Source organism: Micromesistius poutassou, assembly GCF_964030765.1.
Source record: "Micromesistius poutassou genome assembly, chromosome: 23".
NCBI classification, from domain to species: Eukaryota; Metazoa; Chordata; class Actinopteri; order Gadiformes; family Gadidae; genus Micromesistius; species Micromesistius poutassou.
In genome coordinates this window covers 8759066-8779613 of record NC_140293.1, presented here as the reverse complement: position 1 = coordinate 8779613, position 20548 = coordinate 8759066, and the positions used below count along the sequence as shown (strand labels likewise).

General features: G+C 48.2%; 1 protein-coding gene across 1 annotated transcript in view; it reads left to right on the top strand.

The window, feature by feature from the left end:
• Positions 1–537: 537 nt before the first annotated feature.
• LOC311368773 (inactive dipeptidyl peptidase 10-like) overlaps positions 538–20548 on the top strand; it is a gene marked incomplete at both ends in the record, with an annotated part of 104816 nt that continues 84805 nt past the window's right edge. The window contains one exon of the mRNA XM_084487551.1: positions 538–597. Within this exon, the coding sequence (XP_084343677.1) occupies positions 538–597 (60 nt within the window). The remainder of the gene's footprint in view (positions 598–20548) is intronic.

Below are 20548 nucleotides of genomic sequence, written 5' to 3'. Positions count from 1 at the left end.
GAGAGAGAGAGAGAGAGAGAGAGAGTCAGAGAGAGAGTGAGAGAGAGAGCATGTTTGATAAGAATAGCCTTGCTGAATAAGTAGTGAGATGTTGTTTTAATTAACATTTCATTTTTGGATTTACATCGCCATTAAATCCTTAATTGCGTTGACTGCGTTGCTCTATGTAGGCTAAGCAGCTATGTTTCTGCATCTCGTGCAGAGGATGCAGAATTCGTCTTCATACGACGATACGTTTTCTCGCGGATGAATGAATCGCCCGCCTGCACTCACAGAGCCAGCGCACCGGCAGAGCGCGTCTTTACGCATGGCGCGTCATTGGCTGAGAAACCACCACGCATGTCATAGCGGTTAAGACGCACTATTGAACCGGTCTCAACGAGTCCCCCGCGACATCTGCAGCTGATTCTTGTCTAAACAACTTAGATTGTTGCAGAACATATTCCTCGAGGGCGCGTACTAAGCCACTCTGCGTTTGATCTGGTTTTCCCGGGGCTTTTGGATTCCGTTTGGAGGAGCTTTCCGAGGTTCTGAAAGATGAATCAAAGCGCAGGGGCAGGAGCGGGTCACACACGGCGGTTCTCCGCCGATGAGAAGGTAAGGGGTTGCCTCTCATTGCGTCATGTTACACTGGCGTGTGTGTTCTTTGATGCGCTGGAAAGCGAGATCACGGCTTGCGGTCTTTTCTTATCTGAGATCAAAGTTTTCGCTCTCCCCGGAACTTATACCAAAATAAGAAGAGAGTTAAAGAAGTCTTTGAATCTGTAGTGCAAAAGCCACGTGGAAGCAGATCAGTTTAGTGGCCATGTATGTGTATCATGTCTGATCAATTATTGAATTGCAGCCCGTGGTTCCCGTTATAGGACTATCTCCGTGCGTGTATGGTATCAATGATTCATGGGAGACCGAGGTGAATGCGGCCGGAAAATGCAGCCTTTGTGATTCAGTCTCACTGTCAAACACTCCCCTTCATTGACTCTATTTGTTGCTTTGTTGCTATGGTGTGTGTGTGTGTGTGTGTGTGTGTGTGTGTGTGTGTGTGTGTGTGTGCTCGTGCGTGCCTGTGCGTGTATGTCTGTTTGTGCCATTTGCTAATGTCCCGGGGCTGTTTGCAGGGGTACTGTATCTAAGTAATAGGTCTCTATCTGCAAATGTGTAATATACATTTACATTGACAGTAGTCTTATGATCTGCTAATGAATATGATGACACCGCTGTTCTATGCGGCCTACAGAACAGGTTGTGACGTTGTCACGGTCCCCCAGCGGGTTTAAGGGACAAATGAAAGTGCATACATAGCCGGGGGCTACTGTGATGCACCTTTCCACCCCCCCCCCCCCCCTCCCACCATCCCCAAGCTCCGTCACGTGCATCACTCTGAGCACTTCAGTCTATGTCCACAGAAAGCAAAGTTCAGCAGACTCACTGAGGAAGCACGTATGTGAAACATCTGAACAACCTATTGCGCAAATTGTCTACTATTAACCAATATGCTATTAACAAGGTACGGTTGATCTGTACGATTTATAATCCTGCCTCATTCCTGTTACTCCGGGGTTGAAGTATGTGAGTCTGTTTGTCCGAGGAAAGATGGCAGAGAGTTGAGATTATTCCCAAACCACGAGCCTTTCCTGCTTACGTCATCAACGCAGGATTTAAGGCCCAACAAGAGGGTACTTTCATGTTGAATGCAGTGTCTGTCAAATTAATAGCAGCATTATGTTCGATTGACCTCAGTCTCGGTTTTCTTTGAAGTCTAAAATGTTTCTGCCGTTGAGCGATAATGAGGAGAGGGAGGGGCTTTGGAAGTGACAGTGTGTGTGACGTGGTTGAACGAGATGAAACAGCTGCCTTCAGCTGCTCGTGGCATCAGTGTGTCTTGTAGAGGTGACCTTTCACCTCTACTATGGTTCAGCCCTCAACTCTCCTTCCCCGATACAATTGACAGAAGGCTGAAAGTCAGATATACCATTAAGGATGTAATATACAAATATACGTCACCTGCTGCTTCTCTAACTCTACTCAATTTCAAACTGCTCATTTGCCAATTTATGTTTTTACCTTTGTAAAACGTGTTAGAATATCAAAGACTAGACTGAGCTCCATTCCATCATGCTTCTTCACGTGCACATTGCTTTTGACCATTTTTGATAAATGACCTGGCTGCTTGGAACCAGCTGCATAATGTTTATATAATATTCATAGTGGTTAAAGCACACATTAAATATACCCGCTGTAATACCTGAGCAGGAAAGGGGAAGGAAAGAGGAAGGACAACACTTCAGGGAGGTATGGGCTCATCTGGAACGATGTGTATTATCACAGCCATCGATCGACCGTGACATAACTTCATACAAGGTTACTAAACGACTCTTCACCTTGAGAACCATCGATAACGATCGCTCTTCCAGACGGAATTCACGGTCACCACCACCTCTAGGAGTGTGCGGTGTGCGGTGTGAGTGACGAGGTGTGTTGGTTTGTTATTAGGCCCTCTACTGAGCACCTCTCTGTACAGTGAAGCCCTTTACAGAAACCAACAGAACCCCCTACAGATGCTGTCCTCGGGCCTACCGGCCACAAGCTTCTTACACTGCCCTGCATTTTTTGTAATGAAATGAAAATAATCAAGCTAAACATGACTGGATTATGTTCCCATAATCCAATCCCAGATGCTGATCTACTGCCTGTGTTTCCCGGCAGCAGCTTTGGGTCAGGGCTCTGCATGGAGCTGTGGTTCTGGGGCAGGGGTGGAGATTGAAATGTGGCGTAATTCTTCTTTCCTTCCCCGTCTCTTGTGTAACAGAGAGGAGCTCTATTGGACACAATCAGCATGATTCTGGACCACTCCCAGTCCAAGTCCTCCCTACACCAACGGGTTTCTCCACTACAGTTCAATCTATACTCTGGTTTTGCTCTCGTGCTCCGAGGCCCAAACGTCCCCACATTTGGCAACATTATATTAATGATTTCAAGTTGCTTGTTACAAGTTGAGTTCAAACAGCCATGGCAAACAGAAGAATTAGAGGAGATGATTGTGATTTTCTCGCTGTTTCCTCTGCTGGGTCCAAAGGCGTTATGCGGGGAACAAGACATGAAGCTGTGGCATTGTGATGGGTACTTGGTACCCTGGAGAACAGGTGTGCACACGGGGCCCTGTTGGTGGGCCTTCGCGGACGGCCCCCCAGGTCTATTGTCTTGATTGTGTTCTGGTGATGAGGCTTTGTAATGTTGTGGGTGATGAGGCATAAGACCCAAGAGTACACACACACACACACACACAGAAGTACACACAGATGAACACATACAGTACAGACGCACAAGTACACACTGATGAACACATGCAGTACAGACGCAATGACATTTTATCCAAAGCAGCAAACGCTTTTATCCAAAGCAACTATAAGTATATTTGTCAGAGGAAAGAGAAACAATATATTGCTGTCAGTAAAGCTATTCAACGTGCTAAGCATTTACAATTGCTCGTTCCCCGTATACAACACAGATAGCTAGGATAAGACACTACGCAATGCTAAGTACTATTTTTAAGTGCCAGGACGTAAAACATACATGTGCATACATTAAGTGCCAGGACATACAACATACAATAAGTGCGTAACAGGTATTTTTAGGAGAGTAATGGAGGAGAAGGGGCGGTGGGGTGTAGGGAGGAGGCTATGCAGAGTCCAGGTGAACTCTGAACAGGTGAGTCTTGGGTCTCTTGTTCAGAGTCCAGGGGAACTCTGAACAGGTGAGTCTTGAGTCTTTTGTTCAGAGTTCACCTGGACTCTGAACAAGTGAGTCTTGAGTCTCTTGTTCAGAGTCCAGGGGAACTCTGAACAGGTGAGTCTTGAGTCTTTTGTTCAGAGTTCACCTGGACTCTGAACAAGTGAGTCTTGAGTCTCTTGTTCAGAGTCCAGGTGAACTCTGAACAGGTGAGTCTTGAGTCTCTTGTTCAGAGTCCAGGTGAACTCTGAACAGGTGAGTCTTGAGTCTCTTGACTCTGCAGTCCTGACATTGGCAGGGAGCTCGTTCCACGATCGCGGTGCCAAAACAGAGAAGAGTTGTGACTTTGTTGTTGATGCAATGACTCAGAGATACACACATACAGTAAAAACACACAAGTACCCACAAAAATATCGAATGGTGTACACACATGCATAAACACAAGTGCTGATACAAAAACACGTACAGGGTGGAGTACAAACACAAAGAGACACAGAAGAAGACTAAGAACACTCAGATGAAGATGGACACTCACACTAGAGATGAGGGATGGGCAATTATTTTATCTGCAACTGCATCACAGAATGCATCATCTGTCTGCCATCCATCCGCACCAACATTTTTGACCAATTTTCAAAACCGCAGCCGTCCGCCATCCGCCGGTTGATTTTAGTTCTATAGGCGATGCAAGGCGCTGCTGATACGAGTCTATAAAGCAAGCCTTGATATTAAAGAAACACACTCAAGCCTATTAATTTAGAAATTCACTGCAAGTCAGCCGCACAACAGTGCAACATGCACATTTTTAATTGTACATAATTAACAACCCCAAAAAAGTTTTCTGACTATTTTACCTTACCTTCTTTCTTGAGCAAGAAGTTTAACTTGTTCTGAACACCTCGCGCTGCCATTGCCCAATGTCACTTCTGAGTCAAATCACTCCATAATCTCTTTTAAATTCCTTATTCCACGAGTGGTAGGCTACAATGACTGGCTTTGGTTTTTAGTTCTCCCTTTTTGAGCTCTTCACGTACTACCTTCGCCTGCGCTGCCATCTCTTTACATCCACATTTTTTCGGATGTAGGTAACAATATTTAACAATGTATATATATTTTTACTTTGATTGGTAAAACCGCCATCCACTGGAATTTAATTAAAATATTATTTTTTGTCACGTCATCCGCCCAATCTGCGGGTTCAGAAACACAAACTCACACACACAATCCCGACTTATAGGGCCATCATCATGTATACTTCCTCCCTATGGGTGTATGTAGTACACAGTAGATACAAATCTTACAGCGCTGAGAAGATACAACTCTATTGCCCAGTGATATGACCGGGGATCTGGAGAGAAAATCTGAAAATCTAATTAACTGAAATGGACGTATTAGAACTTAACACATAGCCAGCTAGTGTAGATAAGTTGTTTCCACATTATTCCTGTTACTTAAGACACATATCGGAGAAAGTTCTGCTTATGAGCAGACATAATTGCACTGTCCAGAAATACCCAATGTTAGATCAAAAGACCTTCTATCCCTGGTTGATTTAAAGACATTAATCTGAACAATGGTAGGTGTATCTCTCTAATTAATTTAATATTAAGATATATTGCCCTGTTTGAGTCTGAATGTCTGGTAATCGCGTCGTTATGGACAGTTAATGAGGTGTGGAGGAGCAGGGAAGTATGAAAAGGACAGAACAAGATATTAAACTACTTTGCGAGAATTATGGAATTAGCGAGAGAAGACACGGATACAGATTCACTTGTCAAATTGAGAAATTGAGTTATTGCTGTGACTCCATTACAATAAACCGAAGCTGCGCACAGCCATAGAAAAGCGTTTTATGCAGCAGGTTATCATAGCTTTGCTCCCTCGCAACGCTACGCTAGGCTAAAATAGATAAGCTAAGCTGCTAACCGCCCTGGTTATGCAGAGTGTGGTTAGACTTTCTGAGCAGACAGACACACTTGGCTCCTGGGATCAAGAGTTGAGCCATGATGGAGGGGTCTGGATCTGTGGAGCTCAGTCCGGAGTAGAGAGTCTTGTGTAAGTGTTACTACTGTTTGACCAGAGCTATAAGTTACACTACACTTTATAGCGCCCAGAAACATCACTTCAAAGAAAACATGTACCTGGAATCTGGGTCAACTGGATTTGTATTGCTAACAAGGTTTAAGGTAGGGATGGGATGTCTGGGAGATCATTTATAATGTCTTTAACATGTGGTGCAACATGTGTACTGCGTTAAAGACATTGCTACTAGGGTTAGGAAGCCCTCTAGGTAATCACATGTGTAAGTGTACAGGCACTCAATGGTGCATCATTCTTTGTCATACCATTTCTGATTGGCAACCCCATTGGATAGTAGGAGCTCATCGTTTTACAGATGTTTTGTATTGTATACGCATTGCAATGTTTACAAAGGCAAACAACATATTACTATTGTGTCTAAACCTGTTGTGTCTAGTTTTCCTGACTATTGTGTTAAGGGATCCGGCCAACGTCTCTGCAGGCTGCATCACATCACACAATAGAGTGCAGTTAGTTACTGGAATAAACGCCATGTCCTTTCCCAGCATCTGTTAAAACGTTAAACCTGGGTTTTTCATATTTGGAGGTTTTAAAAAAATATTTTCTCTCTGGAAAATTTAGGTAAGTGAGCTTGACTGTAGCTCTGCAACTAACTGCCCAATCTGCCCAGATCATGTCTTCTAAATGAAACTGAAAACAAGCTTGACATTTGACCACCGTGTAACACAGAACATTGTCCCCAGACATATTTTTTTTAATTTTCACGTCACTTTCAAAGGGTATATCACTGTTTCTATTTATACTATCCCATCACACGGCGTGCATTGGTAGCTGGAAATAGACCATCAAACACAATACACAGACACCCTGCATCTAAAAATTGAGGAATATGAGCTGATGTCAACAAGGTTTTGCACAGAAAATATCTTAAACCAATTCCCATTGATCAAACCTGCCTATTTTAAACCGCTGTAACCTTTTGTAGCAGGCACTGCAGGTGCTTACGCTATAAACAACATGCTGGCTTGGCCCAGCCATGTCTCAGGTGTGCACTCAGCCAACCCTTTGGCTGATGGAAGCAGTTTTTCAATGAAGGTCAAGAAGTACGAATCTTAAATATGGAAGTGGACGTCTACCTACAATGAGGATCTAATCTTGGTTCTGGATATCAGCTTGATCCCTTGAATAACATAGTGTATCGGTGCCAGGCAATATCCTCTAGGTGCGGCAAAAAAGTGATAGCAGGACACCTCCGATATTAAAGAAACTGTTCATCAGCTAGAGATCACAGCTGTATTGCAACAACAGAAGGTTGTTCAAGGTAATGAAAATGTGTTATCAGTGGGATATGTGTTATGTGTTATCAGTCTTCTCCAGTGAGATGCCAAGAGGCCACAGGTTTGCAAGTATATGCAATATATATATTGCAGGTGAGTCTAGGAGAGGAGAGGCCACTGACTTTTTTGAAGACACTCCTCCAATGTGCCTGCTAGTCTCAAGTCACTGTGTGGACGTGCAAAGTGTATTTTTCAGAACATTATGACACATAATTGTGATATGAGCCAGACATCTGTAGGGAGCCAAAGTGCTCTTCAATTGCGAGATGAGAGGAACATCTTTGATGTTTCATAGATGGACGGCACTTGATGTTGGTGAAGACGGTATGGACAGGAAACAACTGTGTTTTAACATTTATTCGGCATTGTTTGCATATGGGCTGAATACTAGCGAATCCCTGAACTACCAAAACTCTTGAGCACTAGAGTCATCTCGCCAGCGTGAGCAGGTTGTTCTTCATCACACTGAACAACCCGCCTCACCGGAGTAGTACTGTCTCTTTAACGTGTCGTTCTCTTGTCCTATCTCCCTCCGAACACATGCCCACTCCTTCTCTCTCACGGTATTGATTAAGTTAAGCTCCGCGCTCGACCACCTCCACCTACGCAGTTTCAACAGACACCAACCAATCCGGGACCTTCAAACCATGGGCGCTACGTAATTTGTCCTTCACAGCCCCTCCCTTGGAGACCACCACCACCATCCCCCGGAACGCCATATCCCTTATCTCTCTCTCTGAGCCTGACCCCTGCTTTGTGTGGCCACATGGGCACATTGTAATCCCAGTTCCTTGACATTGTCTATCTGCGACTTATCATTAGAGGGGTCTGTAGCTGAAGTCAATGGGGGGGGTATCAACAGTAAAGCCCCAGATGACATCATGACATCTAAAGGTAGCGCTGTCTGCGTGTGACAAAGCTGCTTCTCATTATAACGTAATCTCCCCAAACACTGAGCATCACGCGGGAGTGTGTGCGTGTGTTAGTGTATGTGTGTGTGTGTGTGTGTGAGTTTGGGAATGTGTGTGTCGGAGTGGGGTGAGATGGGTTGGTTTGCAGTCCCACTCCGTGGGTGCATACGCGGGGGCATCTGTGGAGTCTTAGGGCCCGATGGGGGGCCCCCGCGGGTGTAGTCATGAATGCCTTGACTGCCTTGGCTCAGCTGCTGTGGTGAAGTGTCATTCCACATCCTGATGCCCCCCCTGGCCCCTCCCCCTGGGCTTTGTTCACCATCTCCTCCTCAACTTCTCCTGCTTCCCCTCGCCGTCCAGGAGCTGAAGAACATGTCGAGGATGTGTTCACTGATTCTGGATTCATGGACCACAGCAGGCGTGCTGTAGAGACACGCAGGCACGCACACACACACACACACACACACACACACACACACACACACACACACATTCAGGTTCAGGAATTCATGCAGGCACACACACACACACACACACACACACACACACACACACACACACACTCACTCCCATGTGTACACAAACATGTCTGCCCTCAACAATGTAAATATGAATGCCATTGTCTTCTTGGAACTATGTTTAATTTGGGGGTTAAGGTAGCATGCCCTCAGATCATTCCTACAGTCCTACCACTGAGAGGGAACAGCCGTGGAACAACTGAGTAATGACTACCACTGTGTGACTCTTTCATCTCAATGTTATTCAAATGAGTGAATCTGTATTATATTCAGGAGGGGTGCAGAGACGATGGGTTGGTGTGGCGACCGGAGGGCAGTTTAAACTGTACTGGGAAATATCCAAACTAAAATTCAATGTGGAGTCGGCTGTATGCCATTAACCGTTAATGCCCGTGTCACACTGTCCCGAAATTGACACCTGATGGACACACGATAAAGGAAATGTTCAAATTCGGCTCTGATCGTAAAAACATCCGGCCATTCGTGAGGGCATCTGAAGCCGTTTTATGAGTTTCTCGGGCGCCGGCAGCAACTTCGTGAGCAGTGCCAAAATCTTTGGCATGCCAAAGATTTGCCGAAGAACCTTGCGAAGGTTCATTTTCGTATTGAATTTGTGTGTCCATTTTGCCCTTCGTAAGGCCATTGTGATGGCATCTTTTCAAGTCGTGTCATGTTTGTGTGATCATCGGCGCCATCGCCTCACGAAAACAATGCGAAGGAAACAAGAAGCTGCCTGATTGTCTTAGGAAGGCACCACGAATACGTGAAGCCCTCGCAATGCCGTTGTGTAGCAGTCGTATTAGAGTTCGATGGCATCGAGATGGAACAACGGTGTCGGCGAAGACAGCCGAATTTGAGTAGCTCAAGCGTTTTCGATGTGTCATGGTAACGTGGACATATAAAACGCCAGCCTCAGAGCATCTTCCTCAGTCAGTCCTGAGCAACTCTACAGAGCAGAGGCGTGTGTAACTCCCAAAGCTTCAATCACAATTAAGTTCCTGGTTATTAGGCCTATATGAAAATGATTATATAGATATTGTCTCGGCTATTTTGACCGTGGGTACAGCAGGCGAGGTCAGCTCGACTCGCTTCCAATAATTAAAAAAAACTTGCGACTTCAAAAAATGATTGCATTTATTTTACAATTTAAAAAATGAACAAAATTGTCCTCTATATTAAGGAAATAATACTGGGAAACGAATAAACCATTATAAGCAACGAGTGAACTTAATAAGCGGTGTTAATACTTTTTTCAACAACCGCCTCTTTCCCTTGACGTTAGTTTTCACCTGACAAACACACACCAGATACCTGCGCGCAAAGCCCGCACACAGATCCTACAGGTAGCAAAAAGCAAAGCAGTCTCAGCATAAACAGTAGGCTATTATATAATATTAGTCCTGCAACGGGTCGGGTACCCGCATAAAAGTTGCTAAAACAGGCGGATTGTAACGTCCGTTTTAGTCAACGATACGACACTTGACTCCCAGCTGCGAAGAGACCTCGTCTGGTTCTAACAGCTGATCATTTGTCAGACGTGGAGCGGGGACTCCAGCGATGACACTGCGCTGCCCGAAGACTGCATAAATCGAGTGAAAGCCACCCAAAGGAGGTCCTTTCGATGTTTTGGTGCGGATTTCATTTTGATCACGGATGACAGGTCGGATCTGGTGCTGAACTTTGCAGGTGCGGGTCTCAAAAAATTGATATGATTCATAAATAAACAAGTCAGACACCTTTAACAGAAACTCAATAGCCTCATTTGAACGGCTGCGACAAATATATTATATATCGATTATAGATTATTTAGATATGATAGATATCCAAATATCAGATAGATGATTATATGAAGGTGTTATACCAACGGGAGGTCACGTGACGCCTTCGTGACCTAGTTCAAACGCATCGTACCCTCAATACGACGTCTCGTGTGTGTGGTTCGGGTGCCATTGTTTGACCTTCTGTAGGCATTGTACTTGCTTCGGCTGTTGACCAAGTTCGGGGCCATCTTCGTGCGAAATTCAAAATTCCACATTCGTGTGTTTATCTGGTGTCAATTTCGGGACAGTGTGACACAGGCATAACCAGATCAAAATACATTATTCAAGAGTGCCCTAGCCAAGAAGCCAGCATAAAAAATGACATCAGGGTTACAGAGAGACAGAACAAATTACAACACAGAATTACAGTAGGCCTACATTATAAAATGTGGCTCAAGGGGCCTACAGGTAGACTGTGGACATTGGGGGACTTAAACCGGCTACGAGAAGAACACGCTTAGCACCAGACCATCCTGCCAGAGAAGTGTTTCAACTGGAAAGGCACTGCCCACGATAACACTGATATTTCTTGTGGAATGCAAATGTCGTGGAAAGACTCTCCGAAGTTGGAACAACCCAGTACAGTCCAGTCGATACCGTGCATTTGCTTACTTGACCAAAAGACGCTGTACCCCGTCAGGACCCTTAGGTTGTCACCGTCAGTGTGATGACACAGGGTGGCCACTAGAGGGCAACCTGGCATTGGACACAAGCTGCTTATCCCATCAGTGCCATAGATTTGTTAGTCATAGTCAAACGTGGCTTTTTGTTTTTAGTTTTTTTTTTATCATCATTTAGAAAATAATTTGTCATCCAACATCGAAATAACATCGATACATTTTTCTACACACTGTTTGGATAGGACCCCCCCCACACAGACTTACCACTGAACCCAACATGTGATTATAGAATCTAACATGTTTTGGAGTGAGCTGGAGCAGGCGGTTCCTCACAATAACCCAAGAGGCCTCGAGAGAAACCTTTACAGAGCGTCAGACGGCCGTGCCTCTGCCCTTCTGTAGGAGAGCACAAAGCCAATGCTCCTGAGGAGCCATCGGAATCAGAGCCCTGGAAGTCTGAAAGGACAAAGAGTTACTATTTGCTCTTCTGAATAAAGCCTTTTTGAATCTTGCACGCACACACACACACACACAAACACAAACACACACACAGACACGCACGCATACAAACACACTCAAAGACACACACACACACACTCACACTCAGACACACACTGGTATCAAGCAGTCCCATAGCTCAGGCCCGAGTCTCCTGATTTCCCTATGGGAATGGTTGATGAGTTGTATGGCTACCTAAATAAAATAATCTCTCACACACACACACACACACATGCACACACACATGCACACACACACACACACACACACACACACATGTACACACACACACACACACACACACACACTGTGCTGGTCAGCAGGAAGAGGTGAGGCACTGTGACACCTGAGCCCGGAGGATCAGAGCATCGATCCAGGAGCTCTCCAGAGACATCAGAGTGAGTGGGAGGGAAGGAGGGAGAGAGAGACAGGGAGGGAGGGACAGAGAGACAGAGAGACAGAGGGATGGATAAATAAAGGAAGAGGAAATGAGTGAGGGGGACATTTTTGGGGGGAGACAGAAATGGAGGGAGAAAGTCGAGAGAGTGTTCAAGAGAGGAGAGAGAGGAAGGTTCTATTAGAAGAATGAGAGTGTAGAGCGAGGGAGGACAGAGAGGGGAGGGAACATGGGGAGCCACAGAGAGCGAGGATTGAGGGAGGGGAGCAGAGAGAGAGAGAGAGGAAAGACGATGAAGGCAGGAGAGGAGCAGAGAGAGAGAGGGGGTGAGGAGATGGAGGAATAATTCTGTCCATGCAGATAAAAGGGATGCAGCTGTGCTCCAGGGCCTTCCCTCGGCTGTGTGCTTGTGTTTGAAGCCATGGTGCTTGCTTTAGAAACCATGGTGGGTTTAAGGTTGTCTTCAATAGAGCAGGACATGCCTGGACAAGCCAAGGTCCTCCTCGGGCCCCTAAGTAAGGCTCTCAGAGGACCTGCGAACAGGAGGCTTCATTATTGTTGCTCCCTCCTCTTCTGTGTAGAGTCAGATGCCGAATGGCCAGGGACTGAGCAGGACGGCACGAGGCTGTTCAATTATGCTAATCATTTAGACCTTGACAATAAAGATATTCTGATTATTATTCATTGCATGGTTTATGTGGCCGCTTTCAGCAAAACATCATCTTAAGACATGCTCTGGCAATTTAAAAAAAGTTTGATTCTTAAAGGGGTAGTTCAGGATTTTAGACATTGGGTCTCATTTCCAAGTGAGCCAGTGTGTTATTTATCATTGGAGACCGTTTTCAACACTTTTCATTCAGTCCTTCTAGTTGCAGAGATCGCTGGTGCTAGGCTAGCGCAAGTCGAGGGGAACTGCTAGCCTGCCAATAACAACAGTTTTACCCACTCCAAAGTACACCCGATGCAAACCAATTATAATGCCCGATTATCAATGTAAATGTCTGTGTTGATAGAATAATATTAGAAATAAAACTATCCTTATATCGCAATGATCACATTACAGGCGGAATTTCACTTTGCTCCGGTGTAGCAACCAATTCACTACAGCAGAAGGTAAACAGAGAAGCGCACTCCAGGTAATATCAGTCCTCCACTGCCGTAGCTTGCTTACAACTACAGGGATTATAAACTAAATGCAATGCGATGTAAGGGTAAGTTTATTTCTAACACTATTCTATCAACACAGACATTTACATCGATAGTCGGGCATTATAATTGGTTTGCCTCGGGAGTGGGTTTTTATTGGCAGGCTAGCAGTTCCCCTCAACTTGCGCTAGCCTAGCACCGTTTTCAACACTTTTCATTCAGTCCTTCTAGATGCAGAAATCTTTCTGCAACTAGAAGGACTGAATGAAAAGTGTTGAAAACGGTCTCCAATGATAAATAACACACTGGCTCACTTGGAAATGAGACCCGATGTCCAAAATCCTGAACTACCCCTTTAATACCTGCTATAATACATAAAAGCGAACATCCTTACAGCATAAACATCATATAGGTAAGACGCACTGTTTTACTCAGAAGTAGTTGATTCATTTTAGACACAACTAGCATTGATCATATATATATATAAAGTTTTTGTGCTGGAACCTTTTCAGCTTCAGCTCAACTCTCTTCTGATTTAACAAGCATGCACACCACCAACAAGTCCTCATTACATGCAGAGAAAGTCAACTGAAAAATATATAAAACATATTTGATTCGCCTGCTTCCTTTGGAATGAGTAAAAACATAAATTTGGCATACAGTACCCACACCGCCGAAGGGCTTTCCAGCACTACGCCAAAAGAGAAATATTGATATCTGTCCCTCCAAGACCACTGTGGGAAAACGTGTATTGCACTTTCCAGTGGAACGACAATAGTTTCCCCTCCAGTAACTTTCCCCTCTGGTGGTGCTCGGCAGATTGGTGTGTTCTTGGCATGTTCTTTTTGTTCTGTTCACCGGTCTCCTCAGACATGTCTGGTCATGCAGGTTTATACGATAAGTCATATCATATGAACATGTGCCTTAACATGCAGGTGTGGTGACCCACAATTACTGTGTGAGACATTCACATTCAAGGGACTGTACCTTTAAGATAAACAGTTCCGGTTTACGTCAGTTTCGATTTGAACTCATGTGCGAGTATCACTCGTTTGTTTGGAAGTGGAGAGTAAAGCTGACTCGACCCATCTCCGTCTCTTGTCTCATCATTTACATACTCCACAATTGGTGACCCCGACGCGAGTTGGATACGACTGTAAAATGTTTCACATCGACGGTGATAACAGCGCGCCCGCCGCGGCGCCCGCCGCCGCTGGCGGTGCGGCTATCGACGCGGCGAACGTCGGCGCTATCTATGCTGCCACCGTCAAGTTACCGGACTTCTGGCAGAACAACCCACGGTCGTGGTTCCAGCATATCGAAGCCCAGTTCCAGCTGAGAGGAATAACACAGGACGTGACTAAGTATTTCCACGTGGTAGCAGCCTTAGATGCCTCGACGACGGCCAGGTGTATGGCGCGGTTGGAGGCTCCTCCAGCTGTCGGCAAGTACGACGTGCTCAAGGCGTTCCTCGTGAACCTTTTTGAACTGTCGGAGCTGGAGAAGGCGGACCGCCTGCTTTCCCTGAACGGCCTGGGCGACGGCAAGCCGTCCGAGTTGATGGAGAGGATGCTGGCTGTGCTGGGCTCGGCGGATCCCTCCTTCCTTTTCGCCCACATCTTCCTGCGGCAGCTTCCAGCACCCGTGCGCACCGCACTGGCCAGCTCACCCCTCTTTGCCTCCAAGGACTACCGGGCGGTGGCTGTAGAGGCCGACAGGATTTTCCTCGCCAACAGGCAGCAGTTTGTTCATGCGCTGTTGCCCCCCCAGCACACATCGGCCCCGTTTCCGCCGCAGGGATACGACCCGGACACCGCAGCCGCTGTGACCGCCCGCCGACAGAATGACGACGGGTGTTGTTACTACCACGCCAGGTTCGGGGCCAAAGCCAAGCAGTGTCGCCAGCCTTGCAGTTTTGGGGCCCCGGGAAAAGCCCGGGCCAGCGCTCATTAACAGCTGTGAGCGCTGGTCGGGACTGCAGGCTGTTGTTCGTCACTGACACCTTGTCCGGCCGGCGGCTGCTGGTTGATTCTGGGGCTCAGCGCAGCATCCTGCCGGCAACGCCTGTGGACACTATGGCTGGCGGCCATGGCCCCCCGATGGACGCCGCCAACGGCACACCCATTCGTACCTACGGCACGAGGTATGTGGATGTGTGTTTTGGCGGCCGGCGTTTTGGTTGGGATTTCGTCATGGCTGCCGTGTCTACGCCACTCCTGGGGGCGGATTTCCTCTGCGCATACAGACTGCTGGTGGATGTTACGAACTGCCGCCTGATCGACGCCCTCTCCTTTGCTTCGTTCCCCTGCACGCTGGGGGGGGTGGGGGGGCTTTGTCTTGCGAACACGTTTGCCACCGGGGACCTGTATCAACGCCTGCTGGCTGAGTTTCCTGACATCACCACGCCAACGTTTTCATCGGCTGTGGCTAAGCATGGTGTGGAGCACTACATCACCACGGTTGGCCCCCCGGTCTATGCACGGGCCCGCCGCCTGGACTCTGCCAAGCTCGCGATCGCCAGGGAGGAGTTTGCCACCATGGAGTGCCTCGGCATCGTACGCCGTTCTAAAAGTCCGTGGGCCTCCCCCCTGCACATGGTGACCAAGGCTGATGGCGGTTGGCGTCCGTGTGGTGATTTCCGTCGCTTGAATAACGCCACCACCCCCGACCGGTACCCGGTACCGCACATTCAGGATTTCACCGCCCACCTGGCTGGCGCCGCCGTCTTTTCAAAGGTGGACCTGGTGCGCGGTTACCATCAGGTGCCCGTCCGCCCGCAGGATGTCCCCAAGACGGCGGTCATCACGCCCTTTGGACTTTTTGAATTCCTGAGAATGCCTTTCGGCCTCAAGGGTGCAGCGCAGACGTTCCAGCGCCTCATGGATTCTGTGCTGCGGGACATGCCGTTCCTGTTCGTCTATCTGGATGACATCCTTGTTGCCAGTGCGTCCGCGGACGACCACCTGACGCATCTACGGCAGCTGTTCGGTCGGCTCAGTGAGCATGGTCTCATTGTCAACCCGGCCAAGTGCGAGTTTGGCCGGTCATCCATTACCTTCCTCGGCCACCACGTCACTCCGCAGGGGGCGGTTCCCCTCCCGGCCAAGGTGGATGCCATCGCCAGTTTCCCACGTCCGCGCACTGTGAAGTCCCTGCAGGAGTTCCTGGGCATGGTGAACTTCTATAACCGTTTCCTTCCCCATGCGGCCCAGCTCATGCGCCCCTTGTACAACGCCTTGCGGGGCAGGAAGCCTGCAGACGTGTTGGATTGGTCCACGGAAATGACGGCTGCCTTCGATGCTGCCAAAACCGCGTTGGCCAACGCTGCTCTGCTGGCGCACCCGTCTCCGACCGCCCCTGTTGCCCTTACTACGGACGCCTCTGATTACGCCGTGGGGGCTGTGTGTGAGCAGTGGGTGAGCGGAGCCTGGCAACCGCTAGCCTTTTTCAGCAGGAAGCTCCGCGACAACGAGAGGAAATACAGCGCTTTCGACAGGGAGCTCCTGGCTCTTTTCCTCGCCACCCGTCATTTCCGCTTCCTGCTGGAGGGCCGTCGGTTCACGGCTTTTGTTGACCACAAGCCGCTGACGTTCGCCATGGCGAAATCTTCGGAGCCATGGTCTGGTCGACAGCAGCGTCAGCTCTCCGCCATCTCGGAGTACACCACCGACGTTCAGCATGTGGCCGGCAAAGACAATTTTGTAGCCGACTGCCTCTCTCGGGTGGTTGTTGGTTCCGTCCACTTGGGCCTCGACTACGCAGCTATGGCTGGGGATCAGGCTATTGACTCTGAGGTGCAGGCCTACAGGACAGCCCCCACGGCACTCCTTATGGAGGATGTGGTGTTTGGCACGGCCAACACTGCGCTCCTCTGCGACGTCTCTACTGGCCAACCGCGCCCCATGGTGCCTGCTGGCTGGAGGCGTAAGGTGTTCGACACGATCCACAGCCTTTCCCACCCTGGGGTGAAGGCCTCTGCCAAGCTCGTGGGGGCCAAGTTCGTCTGGCCGGGCCTGCGGAAGGACGTCAGGGCCTGGGCTGCTGTCTGTGTGGCGTGCCAGCGTGCGAAGGTGACTCGGCATACCAAAGCCCCCTTGGCACTCTTCAAAGTGCCGGAGAGGCGTTTCGACCACGTGAATGTGGACCTGGTGGGCCCGCTTTCACCCTCCCGTGGTTACACCTACCTCCTCACCATGGTGGACCGGACCACCAGGTGGCCAGAAGTGGTTCCCCTGTCCTCCACTACAGCAGCTGAGGTGGCCCGGGCGTTCGTTATGGCTTGGGTGGCCCGTTTCGGCACACCGTCAGACATTTCCTCAGACCGGGGGCCGCAGTTCACGTCGGAGCTTTGGACTGCGGTCGCCGGGGTCCTGGGGGTGAAGGTCCACCGCACCACAGCCTATAACCCACAGAGCAACGGGCTTTGCGAGCGGTTTCATCGGGACATGAAGGCCGCGCTCAGGGCCAGCCTTACGGGCGGCGACTGGGCTGACCGCCTCCCGTGGGTTATGCTGGGCCTTCGCTCCGCCCCCAAGGACGATCTTCAGGCCTCGTCGGCAGAGCTGGTGTACGGCCAGCCCCTGCGCGTCCCTGGGGAGTTTCTTCCGGACGCCACGGCCCCGTGGTCGGCTGCCTCCCATCGTGCTGCGTCCCGGGACATTGCGGACGCTTTCATTCCCGTTCCGACGTCTCGCCATGGCCTCCCCCGGTCCTACGTTCCCAGGGATTTACCGTCGGCCAAGTACGTCTTCATCCGCCACGATGGCCACCGTACCCCGCTGCGGCCCCCCTACGATGGGCCCTTCCGCGTCTTGGAGGGTGGGCCTAAGAACTTTGTTGTGGATATGGGGGGCAGGCCTGAGCGGGTGGCTATAGACCGGCTCAAGCCTGCTCATGTGGATGTTGGCGAACCGCTCCAGCTGGCTCAGCCCCCGCGGCGGGGGCGCCCGCCTGCGGCAGCCTCTACCCCTGATCCTGCGGCGGCCTCGACACCTGCTCCTGCCTCTTGCCCTTCTCCTGTTAGGCGCAGCCGTTCTGGCCGCCTGGTCCGCCCCCCTAGGCGTTGATTTTTCTAGGGACTGTTTTGTACTAGTGTATTCTGTTTAACGCTAGTGGGTGTCCGATGTTCTCTGTGTGTTACCTGTTCGGTCTGGCCCTGTTCGTTTGGGTGAATTCTGGGGGGGCCTGTGTGGTGACCCACAATTACTGTGTGAGACATTCACATTCAAGGGACTGTACCTTTAAGATAAACAGTTCCGGTTTACGTCAGTTTCGATTTGAACTCATGTGCGAGTATCACTCGTTTGTTTGGAAGTGGAGAGTAAAGCTGACTCGACCCATCTCCGTCTCTTGTCTCATCATTTACATACTCCACACAGGCGTCTCAATCTCAAACACATGGAACCGTTTTAATATTACACACAGACCACAGGAGAAGCTCAGCCCAGATATGCTAGCATGTATGCTACCAAACAAGGCATCCTACCTGTGAGGGTTGGGGAAAATATCATTGTGGAAAATATCATTTTTGGAAGTAATTGCTCTTCATAAAAGCCAATCGATTAGCAACCTTCTTCCGAAAAATCAATGGCTCGTTATGTGCCTGATCAACATTTGACATGAGCAATATTTTACAGATAACACCCTCAGTGGTGTAAGAATAATGACGAAGATCGGCCCAAAGTCGTATCTCAGAGTATGCCGTGCTGTGGCAGTTATCAAGCGCTCTGGCCTGCTGCCGGGTAACCGCACTGCATCCTGGGAATTTGGTCCCTGGCTTTTAAAGTGTGCCATTATGTTAATTTAAATGTATTTGATGATTGTATTGAATGATGAATTGTAGTTATAATATTTCTATCACAATTTAAGCATCAAAGGCATGTACTTTAAGTATAATGTTATTATACTATAATGAAGAGTGGAAGTGTATATGAATATCATTTCATATATATCATTGCTTATACTACAGAATAGAAGTGTATTTTGAACACACTATTATCATACCTCTATCATATTTCCAATTAAATTGAGATACACAATCTAACTATATTGCATGCTTGGTGCCACCCCTCGAGTTGGGCCATTTTCATTACTCGTTGCCAGACCCTACAGCTTTCTAGATGTGTGCAATACCACTTCAAGTAGGCCTATTGCAATTAGTATACTTGAACTTAATGTTGTTGAACTTAATGACAAATTAAGCCCAAAAAGTAAAAATATACTTGTACTAACTTTTGTATAATAAAATTATATTTGTAATACACTAAAGTATACTACTTTTTCACCTGGGATACATCTCTTCAGGAGCTGTCTCTTATCATTCTCTGCTAGGTGAATTCTCTCTCTCTCTCTCTCTCTCTCTCTCTCTCTCTCTCTCTCTCTCTCTCTCTCTCTCTCTCTCTCTCTCTCTCTCTCTCTCTCTCTCCCTGATGTCCTTCTACTGGTGACTTGCATATGAGGCTGTTTTTAATCTACTAGATCGCCCTCAGGTCATAGACAGTGTGTTTACCTTGGCCTGGCCTGCCCCCCCCCCTCCATCCAATCAACCAGAGGGTTAGCGAGGCTCAGGCAGATATCTCTTAATCCAGCAGGACTGTGTGTCATACCTGTGGGGATCATTCAGGTCATAATAACGTGGGTCTTCAGCAGTGGCCCTGCTTTATGTTTCCGTGGGGAACAGCGTTGACACGCATGTGTCAGACTGATTTGATCTGAGAGGACTCTCCTTCACAACGAGGAGAGATGACAGAAGAAGTCCCATTGTCTATGTCATCAGAGGAAAGGGTTGGCAGCAACCAGAGTGAGGAGACTGCGTCCAGTCCGGTGTCATTGTGCTACTACTACTACTGCCAGGTCAAAACATTGCAACTGCAGTATTATTTTATCCCTACATGAATATAGGCTGACACAATAATGGGATATAAAAATACTGTGGGATCGGTGTGGATGACGTCTGGTTGAAGCAGCCTCACCTTGCCGAGTCTGATTGGACTCTGGGGCTGGGGAGGCTGCACACCTGTTGCATGTTGAGTAATCAGTGTGCACAGGTTAAAGCAGCCATCTCCACACACACTCAGAGAGAAATCACCTACATGGAAGTGGAGCAGCTTGGCCATGGTCCTCACCTGCTAAACCAAAGGATAAAGCGGCTTTAACATCGCCACTCTGGGTCCTTTTGTTTGTCTGAAAGGTTTTAAACACTGTCACTGGCAATGTCCTCACATTTCTTGGAGCAGTGCCCTGTACTACGAACAAATCTATTAGTGAGGTATGTTGCGCTCAAAGCCTGGGTTGGCTGGGACACGAAAGTCGCTCTCTTTTAGCGTCGCTGTATCACCATGTTGACTAATGCTGCCAACCAAACCTGGTCGGGAGGAGGTTTTCAGCTAAGTCTATCGGGTTTGGTCGGCGTGCGCAGCTTCCTAGCCCCTCATTTGACAATGGCGTCACCATTTGTGGGTGTTCCCGTGGACCACGTATCGTAAAGGGTCTCTCCGACAGAGGCCTGAGAATATTCTTTATGAGACCCTCACATT